The following is a 15403-nucleotide window of genomic DNA, read 5'->3' as shown; positions in this document are numbered from 1 at the left end:
TAAATGCACTCCTACACTCTGTTAATCAGAGCACAGTACCTTCTGGCCAATCAGAATTGAGAATTTACAAGCAATGTTGTATAAATTTAATTAATGGTAGGTAAATAGATGTGCTCATGATTAGTCTAGCTATTGTAGCTCTAGTGTTAAGGATGTTTAAAAAAAACCCATTGTGTTATGTGTTTGTTCACACCTCTGTCAGATCCGTAACGAGCTCGAGCAGCACATGAACTGCAATCTGAAGGAGTACAAAGAGTTCATTGACAACGAGATTCTGCTGATCCTGGGTCAGATGGATAAAGCCACGCTCATATTCGACCACCTCTACCTGGTTAGTGGAAAAATTAAAAGTTTTAATGGCTTGTTAAACGTTTTAAAGTTAAAGGAGTACTAAAAATAACAATAATGCTGAAAACAATGTGTGTTATGTAAATCCTGTGGGTTTTTAAAATGTATTTTAGGGATCTGAATGGAACGCTTCGAATCTAGAGGAGCTACAGGAGACAGGGTGCGTTAAACTGTATGGATGTATAGAAACGACTTTTAATGCTGTCAGTGTATGCTCTTATAGCTTTCTTGGATTCTCCTATTAACCAAACATTTTAGTATGGATGCATGTTATGCAATATGATATACCCTGAATGGGACGCCCTTAATCAACACTGTAACGTTTTGTTCTTAGGGTGGGCTACATCCTAAATGTCACACGTGAGATCGACAACTTTTTCCCGGGGACTTTTTGTTACCACAATGTGCGTGTGTACGATGAAGAGACCACGGACCTGCTGGCTCACTGGAACGACACGTACAACTTCATCGTTAAGGCTAAGTAAGACGCACACAACAGTCAGTAGTGTTTTATTTTTGTTCTTCTTGTTGTTGTCGTTTTATGAAATTTTATTTCTCAAACAAGTTGACCTATCTTCACTATGTTACCACGTTTGCTAAAAAGCAGTAGCGTCAGTAGCAGAAAATGCGTAGAGGGCGATAGTTATGGAGTCAGGTATTGGTCATTAAGATACAATAAACTGTTGTGAACATAGGTGTGTTACTGTTTCTATTCATTATATGTTGGCAGAACAGTTAGGAAAAAAATCAAATGATACGTGGACAGAAAATTTAAATATACTTCAGTTTATTATTATGGTGGTATGATCATGTTTAACACAGTGACAGAATCAGTCCTTAGAAAGGTTTGGATGCTACTGTGTTCATTCCTTGGTTTTAATTTTTGTTTCACACTTTCTCACCTCTCTGAATTTTCAGGAAGAACCATTCTAAGTGTCTGGTCCACTGTAAGATGGGTGTAAGCCGCTCGGCATCTACGGTCATAGCCTACGCCATGAAAGAGTACGGCTGGACCCTGGAGAAGGCCTACAACTTCGTCAAAGAGAAACGCAGTGTCACGCGGCCCAATGACAGCTTCATGAGACAGCTAGCCGAATATGAGGGCATTCTGGATGCAAGGTAAGCATTTTCCCCACAGAGGAGATCTGCTTTACAATTTCACCATTCAAAATATACTTATGTAATACCAAAAATACCAAGCGTTATGACTGTTGGACTGCAGTTGGGCAGTTACATTAGTTTTTTGGCAGACCTTTCACTTTAATGAAAAATCTTTGTAAAGTAAGTTTCTCAGAAAAAAAACAATTCACTATTATGTTTGAAAAATGCCCTTCCATTATCATTTCCAGCATTAGTTATGTAGTAACCAATATCCATTTGCACAATATTTAAAAGGGGCAATCATGCAACTTTTGTAAATACTCTACAGCAAGCAACGTCACAATCGGCTGTGGCATCCAGACTCTGAGTGTGATCACCCTGACTGTCAGCGTCCGGCAGCACCCTGCTGCGCCGACTCCTCGTCCCCAGGGGCCGGTCCCTCGTGCTGCGAAGCTGCTGCTCACTCTTCGCCCCTTGCTTTGGAACTTGACCCGTCCAACCCCCAAAACTACAACTACTATTTCCGGCGTCTGTCGGACTCTGCGCTGGACAGCGAGCCGTCAACACCGGTGCGTATGCCGCCGCCGCTGCTGGATGTGGATCGCGTCTACATTGAGATCGAGGATGTGGAGCGTGATGCCCTGCTGGATGATGAGGCATTTGAAACACCCCGCTTCACCGCTCCTGCTGGAGAGGGCACAGCAGCACAGACTTGCACCCGTGGTGCCGAACCGTTGGAGGAGCTGCGCCTGCGCCTTGAGTTCAGCACTGTAGAAGAGGAAGATGAGGAGGAGGCAAAAAAAGAACAGGAGGAGATGCAGGCACTGGCCGAGGGGGGGAGGAGAGAGAGAGAAGGAGGTGTGGGGGGGGCAGAGTGTGAGGCGAGTGGCATCGATCTGGGTAACATGAATCACCTGTGCAACGAGAACTCCAACAACAACAACCACCTCCGAACACAAAACAATCTTGCTGTGAGTAAAGGTTTTGCTGACTTGTTTGATTTGTTGTTGTCTGACTGCTTTATGTCGTGATTGTAGCTGTGTAACAGAAAATATGTCAGAATTATAGTCAGAAAATGTAGTAAATATAATTTCTGTCATAGACGCTCCATTCCTCAGTCATTGTTCTGGAAGTTTTTTGTTTTAAAGACCCTAATTACTACAGACTGAATTTGGTTATGTGACCTTTAGCTAAAACATTTTTTTCAGTAATGTTCTGTTGTCTGGCCTTTCTGTATAGGAGAATACCCTTAAGAAACAGGCATCTAAACCCAGACCACTATCCAGCTCTCTCACAGCCCCCAGTACCGTCTCTAATGCCAGTGGACATGGCCTTGTCCCCTTACCCCTCTCTGGTGTGCCTAGTATCTCTGTCGAAGTGCCAGCTTGCAGCAGTGTTGCAGTCAAGGCCATCACACCCACGCGCCTATGGCCTTGTGGCCCAAACTGCAAGTGCACCAAGTGCAGCAAGACAGCTTCAGATTCGTGTGTCTCCTCAGCCATTCCACCCTTGGTGCATAAGGACAAGTCCGGAAGCCTGTCACAGAAACCTGATCTTCAGCAAACAAAGGATACAGCACTGGGGCAAGTGGTCAAAAGGAATGAAGTATCAGCAGGCAAGGACAAGGCAGAAGAGAGGTCTCCAGTTATTCCCAGAGAGGGGAGCTCGCAGCAACAGCAGGAGACACTAGACCAGCTCCATAGGTCCGGCCTGGTCAGGCGGCGAGCTGAGAGGCTGGAGAAACTTTCAGGCTTGTTCCAGGAACGTTTCCGCGAACACGCAGGGACTACAGCACGAGACTCTGCAGAGACAACAGAGCGTCCTTCTGCATCTGTCGAATCTTCATCTGGAATGGGCGGTACTCCAGCAGACTTTTGGACATCAGTGCCACCTGTAGCTGAAGACTCGGGAGCACTTACGCCAGTCTCATCCCCACACGGCTCCACGCTGACACGCAGCTCGAGCAGCGACAGCATCCGCAGCATTCGTGGAAAGCCGGGTCTGGTGCGGCAGCGGGCACAGGAGATAGAAGCGAGGATGCGCCTGGCCGGACTCACAGTGCCTTCCCGTCTAAAGCGCTCCAACTCATTAGCCAAGCTCGGCAGTCTCACCTTCTCCACGGAGGACCTGTGCTCCTCAGCATGCTCTTCTGACGCTGGCACCCTTCTTCTTCTCACGCTCTCCCCGGAGCCAGAGGGCACTATCAGTCCAGATTGGGACCGTGCCAATCTCTGCTCTGCCACTACAGCCATGGAGCTCTTCAGTCCCGGAGCAACAGGAACACCTGAGCCCAGGAGCTGACAATAAGGGAGGGGGATTTGTGCAAGATGATGATGTATTTGGACAAAGCTTCCCTTCCTGAAAACCTCTTTCTCTTAAATGGAAGGATTGGCCATCCGCAAATCGATACCCAGGTGGGGCGTTAGGGTTTGCAGTAAAAAGATCTCTTTAATGGGTGGATTGGAAAAGGCCCGGCTGAAGTTCCTGGAATATGTGTGGAAGGACTGTGCTTTACCCAAATTAAAATGTAGAGTTGGGGAAAAAACAGGGTTTGCAACACAAAAACTGCTGTCCCAAAAGCCTTTCCTCTTACTTGAGAGGATTGGTCATCTACAAATGGTGTCAAAGGGAACATCCTGCTGAAGTTCTTACAACTTGCATGGAAGGACTGCGCAGTAGATGAACTAACAAATAGAGTTCAGAATGAACAGACCTTTTAAATGCTGTGAATATTAAAAATATGCTACTCAAGGAAACAGGTTATCCAAATATTTCGAGAAGGCTCTTGTGGTTTTAAGGCTTTTGTTGCATGGAACTGAAGCTGAAAATGTGTGAGAAAAACTACGTGTACACCGAGTGCTCTTCGGCCAAGCGTCCAAGGAAACCATTGCTTTGGTTCCCCTTCCTGCTGAGCAGCCATATTTCACAAGAAATTGCTACCTGTTGTCTGTGCGTCTACACATCAAAGTCTGGTTCGGTGTGAATCCCATCTTCCTGCTTACTCACATTTTTGATGACTTTCTGGATACTTCTGAACAGCAAAGGGAAAGGGATTTCCAAATCACTGCTGGTTACTTAGTGTGTGCTGAGAAGTTTCTAGAATGGAAAAACACAATTCTGTTTCAATCTCTCTGCTGATCACTCTGCTCTGTATATCAACAGATGTTGCTGGAGATACATAGCTGTATTTTGCTCTGGTCTGAATTCCATGGTTCATTTTACCACTGAATGTTAACACTGGGCACATGATGGCAGTCTGGACTTGTTTGAAATATTATATTGAAAACACTAAGATGTGTTTGTGTCTGTGTGTGGGAGAAGGCTTTCAAGTCTTCTTAAGGTGTTTTGGAGAAACAGTGGTTGATATTTTGTCTCAGACCCTCATAGTGATGATTTCCTTGAATGCTTTAATATGGAAGCTATCACTTTAGCACCTTAGGGACTTTTTGGTATCTGTCAAAAATGTGATTCAGTGAGAACGCTGCATTTGGGGGCTACGTCAATCACTACGGTCATTTACCCCGGTTTTGGGTTAGATGATGAGAAACTAATCCTGGTTGTCATGTAACGTCCAGAGCTATATTTTCCAGCGGTAGAACTCTACAAGGGCAGCTCTTGTCAACCCTTAACTTGGCACACACTCAGTGTGTTCGCAGGTCTACTGGGTTATAGCACAAAATAAATATATGTCCTCTAAAATCCACAAAGCTCCACAAACACGCCTATGACGAACCAGCAATGCATATCAGTGGAGGCTAAAACATCCTATGAACGTGGTATAAGGATGTTTCTGGAACATCAGCCCCAGACAAGATTCCTGAGCAATCACAGTTACTCTGTATTCACACTAGCAAGAGAAAAAGCAGCAGGCATCCGTTCATTTTCATCACACAGGGTGTATGTTCGTCACAGAGTTGCGAATCCAGCAATAAGGAGGAGGGGGGGTATTTTATTTATAAATTCAATTAACATCTGGATTAAGATTTTTCTCAATTCGGCCAAACTTCGCCACGGGTTATCTGTCTGCCCACTTCTACTTCCTTACAACTTCAGTTCCTACTTGCATTTAGTTCCAATTCTACATTGATTGCCACTTGAAAATGAAATAGAAACTGAAGTTGCCTCAGTTCTATCTTATTATAGTATTAAATTGTGTTTTTAGCGAAAGAAACCCAGGGATTTGTATAAATTCTAGACTAGAGCATATACACTTTCATTACTTCCTTTTTCCAAGGAATAAAACACGACCCGGTGGTGATGCGTAGATTATTTTCCCATAACAGCAAATCCCTAAAGTGTTTTAGTCCTCTTATATCACAGCAACTTACTGTGACTTTTTATGCTTTTATAGTGTTTAACGTTATGTACGTGAAACAAGGTAGTTCCTGTTACTATTACTTACATTATAGAAGCTATAAAAAGTAATTCCCTCACCTTCTCTTGAAGTTAATAAGAAAAAACCCAGCTTGTCATTTAACCTAGAAACCACAAAACTCAACATCATGGCGGAAAACTTGCTGACTGTTACAAAGCGCTGACACTGGAGACTCCTTCCAAAAAAAAAAATGCTAAATAAAAATCTCCTTACAGAAAACTTCACCATATCAACAATTATATGTTTTTCTTTGTTAAATAGCAACAGTTTATTGTTAGATTTCGATTGTGGTGCGTCCACCATACAAGTTCCTGTGAAAGATCTGTTACTATGGAAATAATAACGTATTAGAACAAACACATTAATATAAACCTGTGGTTTGAGTTGCAGACAGAACTACTGACAGAGCTGCCGTTACCTAAAATTAGTCCACGCCTTCTGACCAATCAGAATTAAGAATTCAGCAGCACTGTGGTATAAGGGGATTTATAAAAGTGACGACAGTTGCGCTACACAACCATGAAAACATGGAAAACGCGGACCAGGAGTGACATCATTGACATGTTAGCTGCTAGTATGAACGCAGAGTAAGATTATAACGACTCTCTCCTTTGTAATACTGTACGTTTCACTTAGAGTGGAAGATTCTAGATGTAGTAAGCAGGTTCTAGTTACCGAATGGTTTCTTCAGATATTTGCCTTGATCTAGAAAGAGCCGGAAGGGTAGAGATCAAAAAGAAATGAGGTCTGTTTTCTCCTACTGAACAAATATAAATCGAAATTTCTATATAATTATTTGAATTTTTAAAGATGAATATGATTTGATCAAATCTTGGTGTGTTTTGAAATACATTTCAGACTTAAAAATCACAGACACACAAACACAACTATGTGTATGTATGTATGTATTGTGTGTGTGTGTGTGTGTGTGTGTGTGTGTGTGTGTGTGTGCGCCGTTTGTCTGTAATTGCATTCCAACATGACTGAGTTTGGGAGTTTGTTGATTTCTATCAGGATCATGTGATGTGTATCTGTCGTATGATAGTGTGTGCTGTCCTGAGGGTCTCAAAATTCCTGTGTGTGAGATCACAAGATCGACAGCCACACACACACACACACACACACACACACACACACACACACACAAACTCAGTTATACAGGTATTCTATGTTCCAGCACACTCATTCACCCATCACTATTACACACACTCATTCTCTGTCAGGTTTGTTCCCATTTTTTCAAATCAGTCGACAAGTTTCAATATTTAAGTACTTGAGTTATTTTTTATTATGCAAAATACCTTTTTTTTAAATCTTATTTTGTACATCTAACAATGCTGTTCTGTTGTATGCGTGTTTCTGACTGAAGTGTGTCTTGTATATACCTTTGCATGCGAGCGCGAGTGACGTCCCAAACCATGGACCGTGCGATTACTGTGAAATATTTATGAGAGATGAAAAGAAAAAAAAAAAACCCTTCCAAGTGTGTGAGTGCACGTTAGTATTTATCCATGAGCAGGCTCATACGATACACACACGCTCCAATCGAATGCACACGCATCACAATGCACTGTATGTAAATATGTTTGTAGGTGACAAAATGGCCGGTACTTGCATCCTCATTACAACTCTGAAGGGAAACCTTTGGTTTTTGGCTTGAAAAAGGCACTACTGTACACCTGCACAACAACCTGATATCTGAATTTTACTTCCAAATCCTGATATCGTACTGTTAAAAAAAACATCTTGGGTTTCCTGAGACAAGGTTGGGCTCGGATTCACCGAGGAAACATCAAGTTCACACGTCTGCGTTGCTGATCAAAGGAAAAGCTAGTGATTTTAGCGAAACAATATTACCCACGTACACAGATTGCAATCAACAAATTTGAATAAATTATAATCGATAGCTCCAAAGATTTCAAATTCCCATGGTTTTTTTTTTTTTTAATAGAGCTGAAGCATTTTAATGTTTATTTTCTTTTTTTTTTTTTTTTTCCACAGACTCGTTCGCAGTCTGTGTGTTTTTACAGCAGATGTGCTCCACATTATTGTGCAATTTCAGATTACTCATATTAGGGAGGAACTGCATTGACGCAGGGTGCTTGGCCCCCTTTTTTTTTTTTACTCATCCCCACAAACAGAAGCACTAGCGAGAGCTGCTAGTTACTGCCCATGATTTTAAAAGAATCACCACTCTGTTGTGTCAAATGATTATTATCAGAAATTTCAGCCATAGCTCTGTGAATTCTGTTTACAAGGTTTTTTGGTAACGCTTTACATGAAGGTTCCCTTAACTGGCGATATTTAACACATGAAAAAATGCAAGCTGCAGCATTAACACAACATCAGTAATATTAACGAAGTGGCTAACACTTGTATTAATTAATAAACCAAATAAGCCAAATAATCACCTGCATTAAACAGTGTTCATGAAATGAAGCCCAGAATGAATAACACCTGAATGAAAACACGTTAGTGTCTGAAAAGCAAGTTCATTAAGTTATCAACAGGATAACAGGGAACAGGGAACATTAAATCTTTGCTCTCTCATGTGGATTTTTAGTCAGACCAGGTTATTTCATTAACAATTCAGACAAATGTTGTTGTAGTTTGGTAACACTACTTACAGTTTATTAATGCTGACATTTAAGATTTGTTAATGTTTACTAATGGAACCCTAATGTAAAATGTTATTAGGTTTGGTTTCTTTGGCTGGTTGTGCTTTTGGACATTATGTTTTTCAAAAATGTACACTGATTTATGATTTAATCAGGGACAAGCCATTTCATTTTGTCCAAAACAAGCATTGTGGAAATCTGATTGATGAGTTTACTGATGAGTTGTCTGTCATAATCATCTTCTGGTTCCCAAATCTTAGGGAAAAACAGGGTCCTCACTTTTCCTAGGTGCAATGATGCAGAGATTCATTTCCATCCATCTTTCAGGAGCAGCTGCGAGACTATAGATTTGTGATTCCCGAGTAGAAGTGTTGAGGAAAATTCTGGGATGTGTTTTGAATTTGGGAACCTGAGTTTGATTTTCCTGTATGCCCTCTAGGGCTCGAGTGTTTGCGTTTTAACGTTCTTGCCAATCCCGTTCCACTGAGCCACGATTCATGCCAAGAGTGTCCCTGAACACCCTTCACCCTGACACAAGCCATTGCCATTTCGCCTCTGATGCCACTTCAAGTCAAAGGAGTTGCTGGTTCATGTCATTCACATTAGTGTTGCGTTATTAAAGTGCCTTATAGTGAAACACCAGAGGCATGGTTCAGTCTGTATCGTCCCTTCTGTTATGTTGCCAACAATTTTGTTATAAAGCTGTTCTCTTTCATTTTTGAGTTTTTATACCATTTAGGCTTGATTATCTGACTTTTTTTTAAAAAAAAATAAATCCTGGAAGAGAAAAACAAACAGCATACTTCTTGAGAAGAATTGTACACGGTCGTTATATATAGAGTTGCCAAGTTCTCACTCCAAACAGAGGACATTTTTAGCACATTCTGGCTCAGCCATGACCAAAGTTAAAGTAAATGTCCAATGCCAGTCAGTCAGTATAGACTTTATTTCATGAGGAAGCTAATTTAGCTCAGCTGATGCCACTTTTACTGCACCTTTGGGAAGAATGGTTTGAGTGAACAAGAGAGATTTCATCACTACATGAATCATATGTAATTTTGTGACGTATCTGGGCCTCCACTAAAGCAGCCATATCGTCGCTAAGGCCCTTCATGCAAATAGGAAGAGGTTGTGATGTGTACGCAATTCTCTTATTCACTACTGTTGCCATTAGTTTTGTTTTATATTTAAGTATGCAGTAATTTTGTCTTTTGTACCGCAAGATTTGCTGTAGTTCTGACGCATATTGCACTTTGTACATTTTGTGGAAATGATGTACTGTGTGTATATTATGGAAATAAACTTTCTTTTTCCATTCAGTTCTGTTCAGGTTTCTTTTTTTTTTTGTCAAATGTCACAGTTCACCTCTACAACAACCTGATCTTTGAATTTTCTTCCATGACTTTTGTTTCAAGCCGCTGTTAAAGGCAGACAAAAAGTGTAAAACAAAGTGTAGTGAGAGCTGCTAGGCAATGCCCATGATTAAAAAATAATTACACTCTTTTGTGCGAACTGAATACACCATCAGTAGCTACCATTTGTATTAACTGAAGTTTTTAAATAATAAAACAAATGAGACAAATAATCCCATGCATTACCCAATGTTCATACTAACAGTGAGTACAATAAAGCTCACAATGACTGACATGAACAGTGCCTTAATGAACGTGTTTGTGGTTGTTAACAGGTAAAATTCAGAACTGAGTTTTAATATTTACACCTGGAGACCAGACAGCAGTAAATGATCAACATTTAAGAACATTTAATTATTGCTAATTTTTAGCCTTTTAGTCCTGTCCAGGTTTCTTTCTCGGCAAATATTGAGATTCATAAGAATTGAGTTATCTGAAAGCCGGGGGTATAAATATAAAGCATGTTGCAGTACCCGATGTGTGTAGCTTCAGATTAGAGTTTCTAAATTACTTGAATTGCCAGTTAAGTGACCACTTGAGGGTGAATTTTGAACTTGTGCATGAGAAAGCCTGGATAGAAATAACATATTTATGAACATGTTTCATTGATAAATGCAATAAACGGTCCTAGAAGCAGATTTGGTTAAAAATAAATAAATAAATAAAAATAATAATAATAATAATTCAAATAAAATGGGTATACATTATTGGCTTTCATGATTCATTGCTCTTTTTTTTTTTTTTTTACAGTATGCTCTTTCAGTCATCGTTTGAATATTCAGATCTGATAGACATTGCCAACAATTTCCTGATGCTGTATGTACAATTAGTTTAAGAGTTTGCAGAACATTTGGAAGGAGACACACTTTCTGAGAGCACCCTGGCTCCACTTAATGCTGCTCCGACTCTGATTGGTTGGCTGGAGAAACCGCTTTTCTTCTCTCTGATTGGCTAACTGAGTCGGCATGCTTGGCACGGCAGTGTGGTTGAGCTCAGCTCAGCTCATGCAGCCACCGGCCACTGGCATTAATTAGCATGACATCAGTGTGGAAAAGCTTGTTTTTCCACATAATACTGTTTAGGGGAGATTAATGGACAGTGACTACATGGAATGTATGTATTGAGGCAATGGCTTGGTTTAGCTTGGGCAGATCTTACAGTCAGTGTTAGAATTGTCGAAAAGTAGCATCATGGGTTCCTGCAAAAAATATTTCCCTCTCATGAATTAAGGTTTTTCAAAAAATAAAAATAGGCTGAAACAGACTGCGCTGGTACACACCTAGAACCGAGAGGAACAGCGAGAGTGCTCTGCTTCCGTGGTGATAGTGAGAGAATCTGCTGGAAAACAGGAAATAAGAGTGTGCAATGTCATGACTGGCATGAGGATCACTATGGAGTCTTTCCCTCTCACAGATCATTGAATGGTCAGACAGAAATGAATCACTTTCAACACAAATGCAGTACAGCCTGACATGAGCTTGTGCCTAGTTTATAATCCCTGAAGGTCAACACATTCAAATGATGTCATTTCCTTTCTAACCCTCTCCCTAAATAAACAGATCCAGTTTGTGATGCCTCGAGGAGAGCCTTACATGTGTTTGTATTCACTAACGTTAGTAAGGATTAAACATATCGGAATGTGCTCTTACAGAAAAATAATCAACGACATGCTGATGTGTTGCAGCCTGACATGAAGCAGTTATCTAACCTCTCTCTCTCTCTCTCTCTCTTGAAGTTAATAATAATAATAAAAAAAAAAAGCTCGTCATGTTGCAGAGAAAACGCAGAACACAAACTCCACTGTCCTTGAAGACTTTACCATGACTGAAAATATTTTTTTTTTTGCTACAAAGTGCTGACCCAGGAGACTCCTTCCATGAACGTTAAATAAACTTCTTGTTACAGAAAGCTTCTCCATATCAACAATTACACATATTTTAATCCGCTTATTATTAGGTTTAGATCAGGAGGGTCCAGATTTATCCACAAATGTGGGTGCAGGTTTTCATTCCAATCAAGCAGCAGACACGCCTGATTCCACCTGTTTAATCAGTTGATCTTGGCTTTCAGTAGACTCAGGTGTGGCTTCTGCTTGGTCGGAATGAAAACCTGCACCCACACCGGCCCTTTCCTGATAAGATTGGACACCCCAGTTTAGATTATATGGAGCGCCATCTATACAAGTACTTGTGAACTAGTGTTGCTGTGGAACCGTTAATGCATTAGAATGAGCACCTTAATATAGACCTGAGATTTGTTATGCAACTGGCACTATTGTCAGACTTGACAGTAAGAATCAACATCCTTTAACCAATCAGATTCAAGAATTCAACAGCACTGTGGTGTAGTAGATTTTATTTATACCCTGCTTTTCAGTAACTCCATGTTTCTATTATTTGTCTATTGTTAGTTTTTCTGTAACGTTTCATGGACTGTCTGTTCTCGGCGCCTGCAGATTTTTTACCCGTCTCGAAGAAACACATCCTGTTTGGCCGTTGCTGTGGAGGCTGAGAGGAAAAACAGGGAGATTTCACTATGACTGTTGTAGCTGTTCTGTGTTTTTATTGCCTTGCAGTGTCAGTATCTCTCGCTCGCTTTTCCCTTCTGCGTTCACATTTTCTGTTCCATTTCCCTTTTCACACTACCGGCTCTCTCTTCCCACACACATTCCCTTTCTCTGTAGTGGGCTTAAACAGATTTAGGACTCTTGAGTGAAGACACGCCATGCTAAACACTTGCTTTCCAAACACACTCTCTCTCACTTCATTGGCAGAATCATTGTTTAATCCAGAGTGCACTGTTCTCTGTTCTGTGACACAAAAGTTGATTTGGTGCATGTTCAAAGAATGTTGAATCTCTGCATAGGTTATGATCTAGCCATAATAAAGTTAGTCATTCACCACATCGCGGTCTTGTGTCTACATACAAAGTAATGAATTAGCAGCAGACAGAACGATTTTCGGTTTTCCGCCATGTGTAGCCAGGAATAGAAATTCCATGTTGATTCAATAACCTTAATGGGTTGATACCACTGTAGCCGATGGGGGGATCTGGGCTTTTTGGCATTGTAATTTGGTGACATCATATGTTAGCAAGGGGCTTAATAAGATCCAAATTGTGCTACAGTATCCAAACACCGCAAAGACTGCATATGCCTCAACATTTTAACCAAAAGTCTGAAAGCTTTTATCTATCTATCTATATATATATATATATATATATATATATATATATATATATATATATTATACTTTAGGAAAAGACCAGGCAATGTTTTTCTAATCTTCAACTGTCCAGTTTCTGTGAATCTGAGCCCACTGTTGCATCCTGTTCTTGGCTGACATGAGTGAAACTTCACCTGTTGTAACCAATCTGCCTCAAGGTTTGATGTGTTGTGCACTCTGAGATGCTTTTCTGCTCACCACGGTTGTAAAGAGTGGTTATCTGAGTTACTGTAGCCTTCCTGTCAGCTTGAACTGGTCCGACCTTCATTCTCCTCCAGCCTCTCTCATCAACAAGGCAGAACTACTGCTCACTGGATGTTTTTTGTTTTTCATAGCACTCTGTTAAAACTCTAGAGACTGTTGTGCATGAAATTCCTAGGAAATTTGAAATTTCTGAAATACTCAAACCAGCCGTCTGGCACCAACAACCATGCCACCTCTCTGCCCTGTCCATCAAGAGGACTGGACCACCACAGGACTACAACTGACCAGGTATTAGTTGGACAGTGGACCATTCTCACACAGCACAGCAATGACATTGACACTGTTGTGTCATGCTGGGGTGAGAAACAATCCACCAACCAAAAGTATCCAACCAACAGCTGTGCTGTGGACAAACCTGACAATAATGAATGTCTAGAGGTCAATTACTATAAATAGAGCACAATCACATTTAAGACATTGGCTTGGCCAGGACCTTCATATGCTCGGTTTGAAGCCGAGAAATTGAGGGCACTTCAGGATCCCCATTAAGGGATCCCTAATAATATTTACAGATTGTGTCCAGAGTTTTCCTACTTCAACAAACCTCTCCTTCTGCTGCTGTGGATGGTCCCACATTGATACCCTAAAGATGTGCCCAATCTCACCTGACACTGTAGATTTGTACACTAAAAGAACTGCTGCTGTAATCATAACAACTGTCCTCTGCTTATCCTAGGAATCTTATTCACATTCTGCTCACACTGAACATAATTTCAACACACATACTGGTTGATTGTTTGAATATAATTTATAATCACACTAACTGATGTCACCCAAAAGAGGATGGCTTCCCTTTGAGTCTGGTACCTCTCAAGGTTTCTTTTCTACCAAACTTAAAAATGATTTATGTAACTTTTAAGGCAGAAAAATCTGTCTCTGAATGTTTCATAGATAGATAGATAGACAGCTTGGCTGATTGATTGGATGGATGGATGGATGGATTACTTTATTGATCCCAGAGAGGAAATTTGGGAAATTTACACAAGATATACACTATATATTCACATTTCCAGGATGAAATATACATATTAAAGGTACAAAAGTTAAGTGCACCCCTCCAGCAATAAGGAAAGGTACAGTTTAGTACCCTTTTTTATGAGAGTGTGTGTTAAATTACATTTCCCATCAGTACCAACTAATCAAGAATCAACTTTTGCCTGTAAGTTCCTGATAAAGGCATCTGATTGTAGACGAGAGTGACTCTTGGGCCTTGGCTCTGTCCTGCTCTCATCTGTAGAATGAATTCACAGAGGAAGAGGAGTTACTTATTTCATTAAGTAAAAGTGGGCCGTGACATCACAGCACAGGAGAGCAATAAAAATCTTTCGACGACACAGTTTTGAAGAAGAAGAGTACCAGGAACTCGGACCGCAAATCCAACAAAGAGTCGTCTTGTCCTGGTGGAGAGAGCAGCTCGGTTATTGAAATCCATGGTGCTCAGCGGTGAGTGACGCACACACAAATTTGGAAGGCATCATTACATTATTTAGGGATCTATTCTCCAACTTTACTTTTTGAATCTTTCTATTGTCTTCTATTTTTTCACTGTGAATAGATTAGCTTGCTAGCAATAGTAGAGAGTAGCTTTACTTCCCAAATTGTGTGTGGAAGCAGAAAATCATGCAGGCACAAGACGATCAGGTGATTTGCCTTAAGCCTGGGTGAAGATAGCAGGACAATGGTACAGTTGTGGTACTTCAGGATAAGAGATTGGCCTTGCAGACTGCAGATGTCATTTTTTTTGCCTTTCAAAGTTTAACAAATAATCTAAAAATAAATGTAAAAAGGGACAGAATTTCTGGAGTGCTACACTGATACTTTAACGTTTTTGCTGACTGGACTGATTTTGGGCTTTAGGGAAAAGCTACAGCTCAAAAACTTGTAAACATGCTAGCACGCCCAATAATAAATGAATGCTCCAGTTAGCATGACACAAATGAGTTTGCTGCCTGAACTGTACTAACTTTATTCTAAGAATAAACTCTTCATTTTTATGCTGTGAGAACAAGCTTTTAAAAACAAATGAATGCTGTCTTTACATAGATTTCTAGCCGTATTTGG

At 40.7% G+C, this 15403-nt stretch overlaps 1 protein-coding gene across 2 annotated transcripts in view; it reads left to right on the top strand.

Moving 5' to 3' along the window:
• ssh1a (slingshot protein phosphatase 1a) overlaps positions 1–9761 on the top strand; it is a 59266-nt gene extending 49505 nt beyond the window's left edge. For both annotated transcript variants that reach the window (XM_026939581.3, XM_026939582.3), the window contains 6 exons: positions 203–331; positions 462–508; positions 683–829; positions 1267–1467; positions 1778–2420; positions 2689–9761. In XM_026939581.3, the coding sequence (XP_026795382.2) occupies positions 203–331; positions 462–508; positions 683–829; positions 1267–1467; positions 1778–2420; positions 2689–3750 (2229 nt within the window). In that variant the 3' untranslated portion in view covers positions 3751–9761. The remainder of the gene's footprint in view (positions 1–202; positions 332–461; positions 509–682; positions 830–1266; positions 1468–1777; positions 2421–2688) is intronic.
• The last annotated feature ends 5642 nt before the right edge of the window (positions 9762–15403 follow it).

This window comes from Pangasianodon hypophthalmus, chromosome 24 (genome assembly GCF_027358585.1).
Source record: "Pangasianodon hypophthalmus isolate fPanHyp1 chromosome 24, fPanHyp1.pri, whole genome shotgun sequence".
NCBI lineage: Eukaryota > Metazoa > Chordata > Actinopteri > Siluriformes > Pangasiidae > Pangasianodon > Pangasianodon hypophthalmus.
The sequence above is the reverse complement of the archived record's forward strand: the minus strand, read 5'-3'. Positions and strand labels throughout refer to the sequence as shown.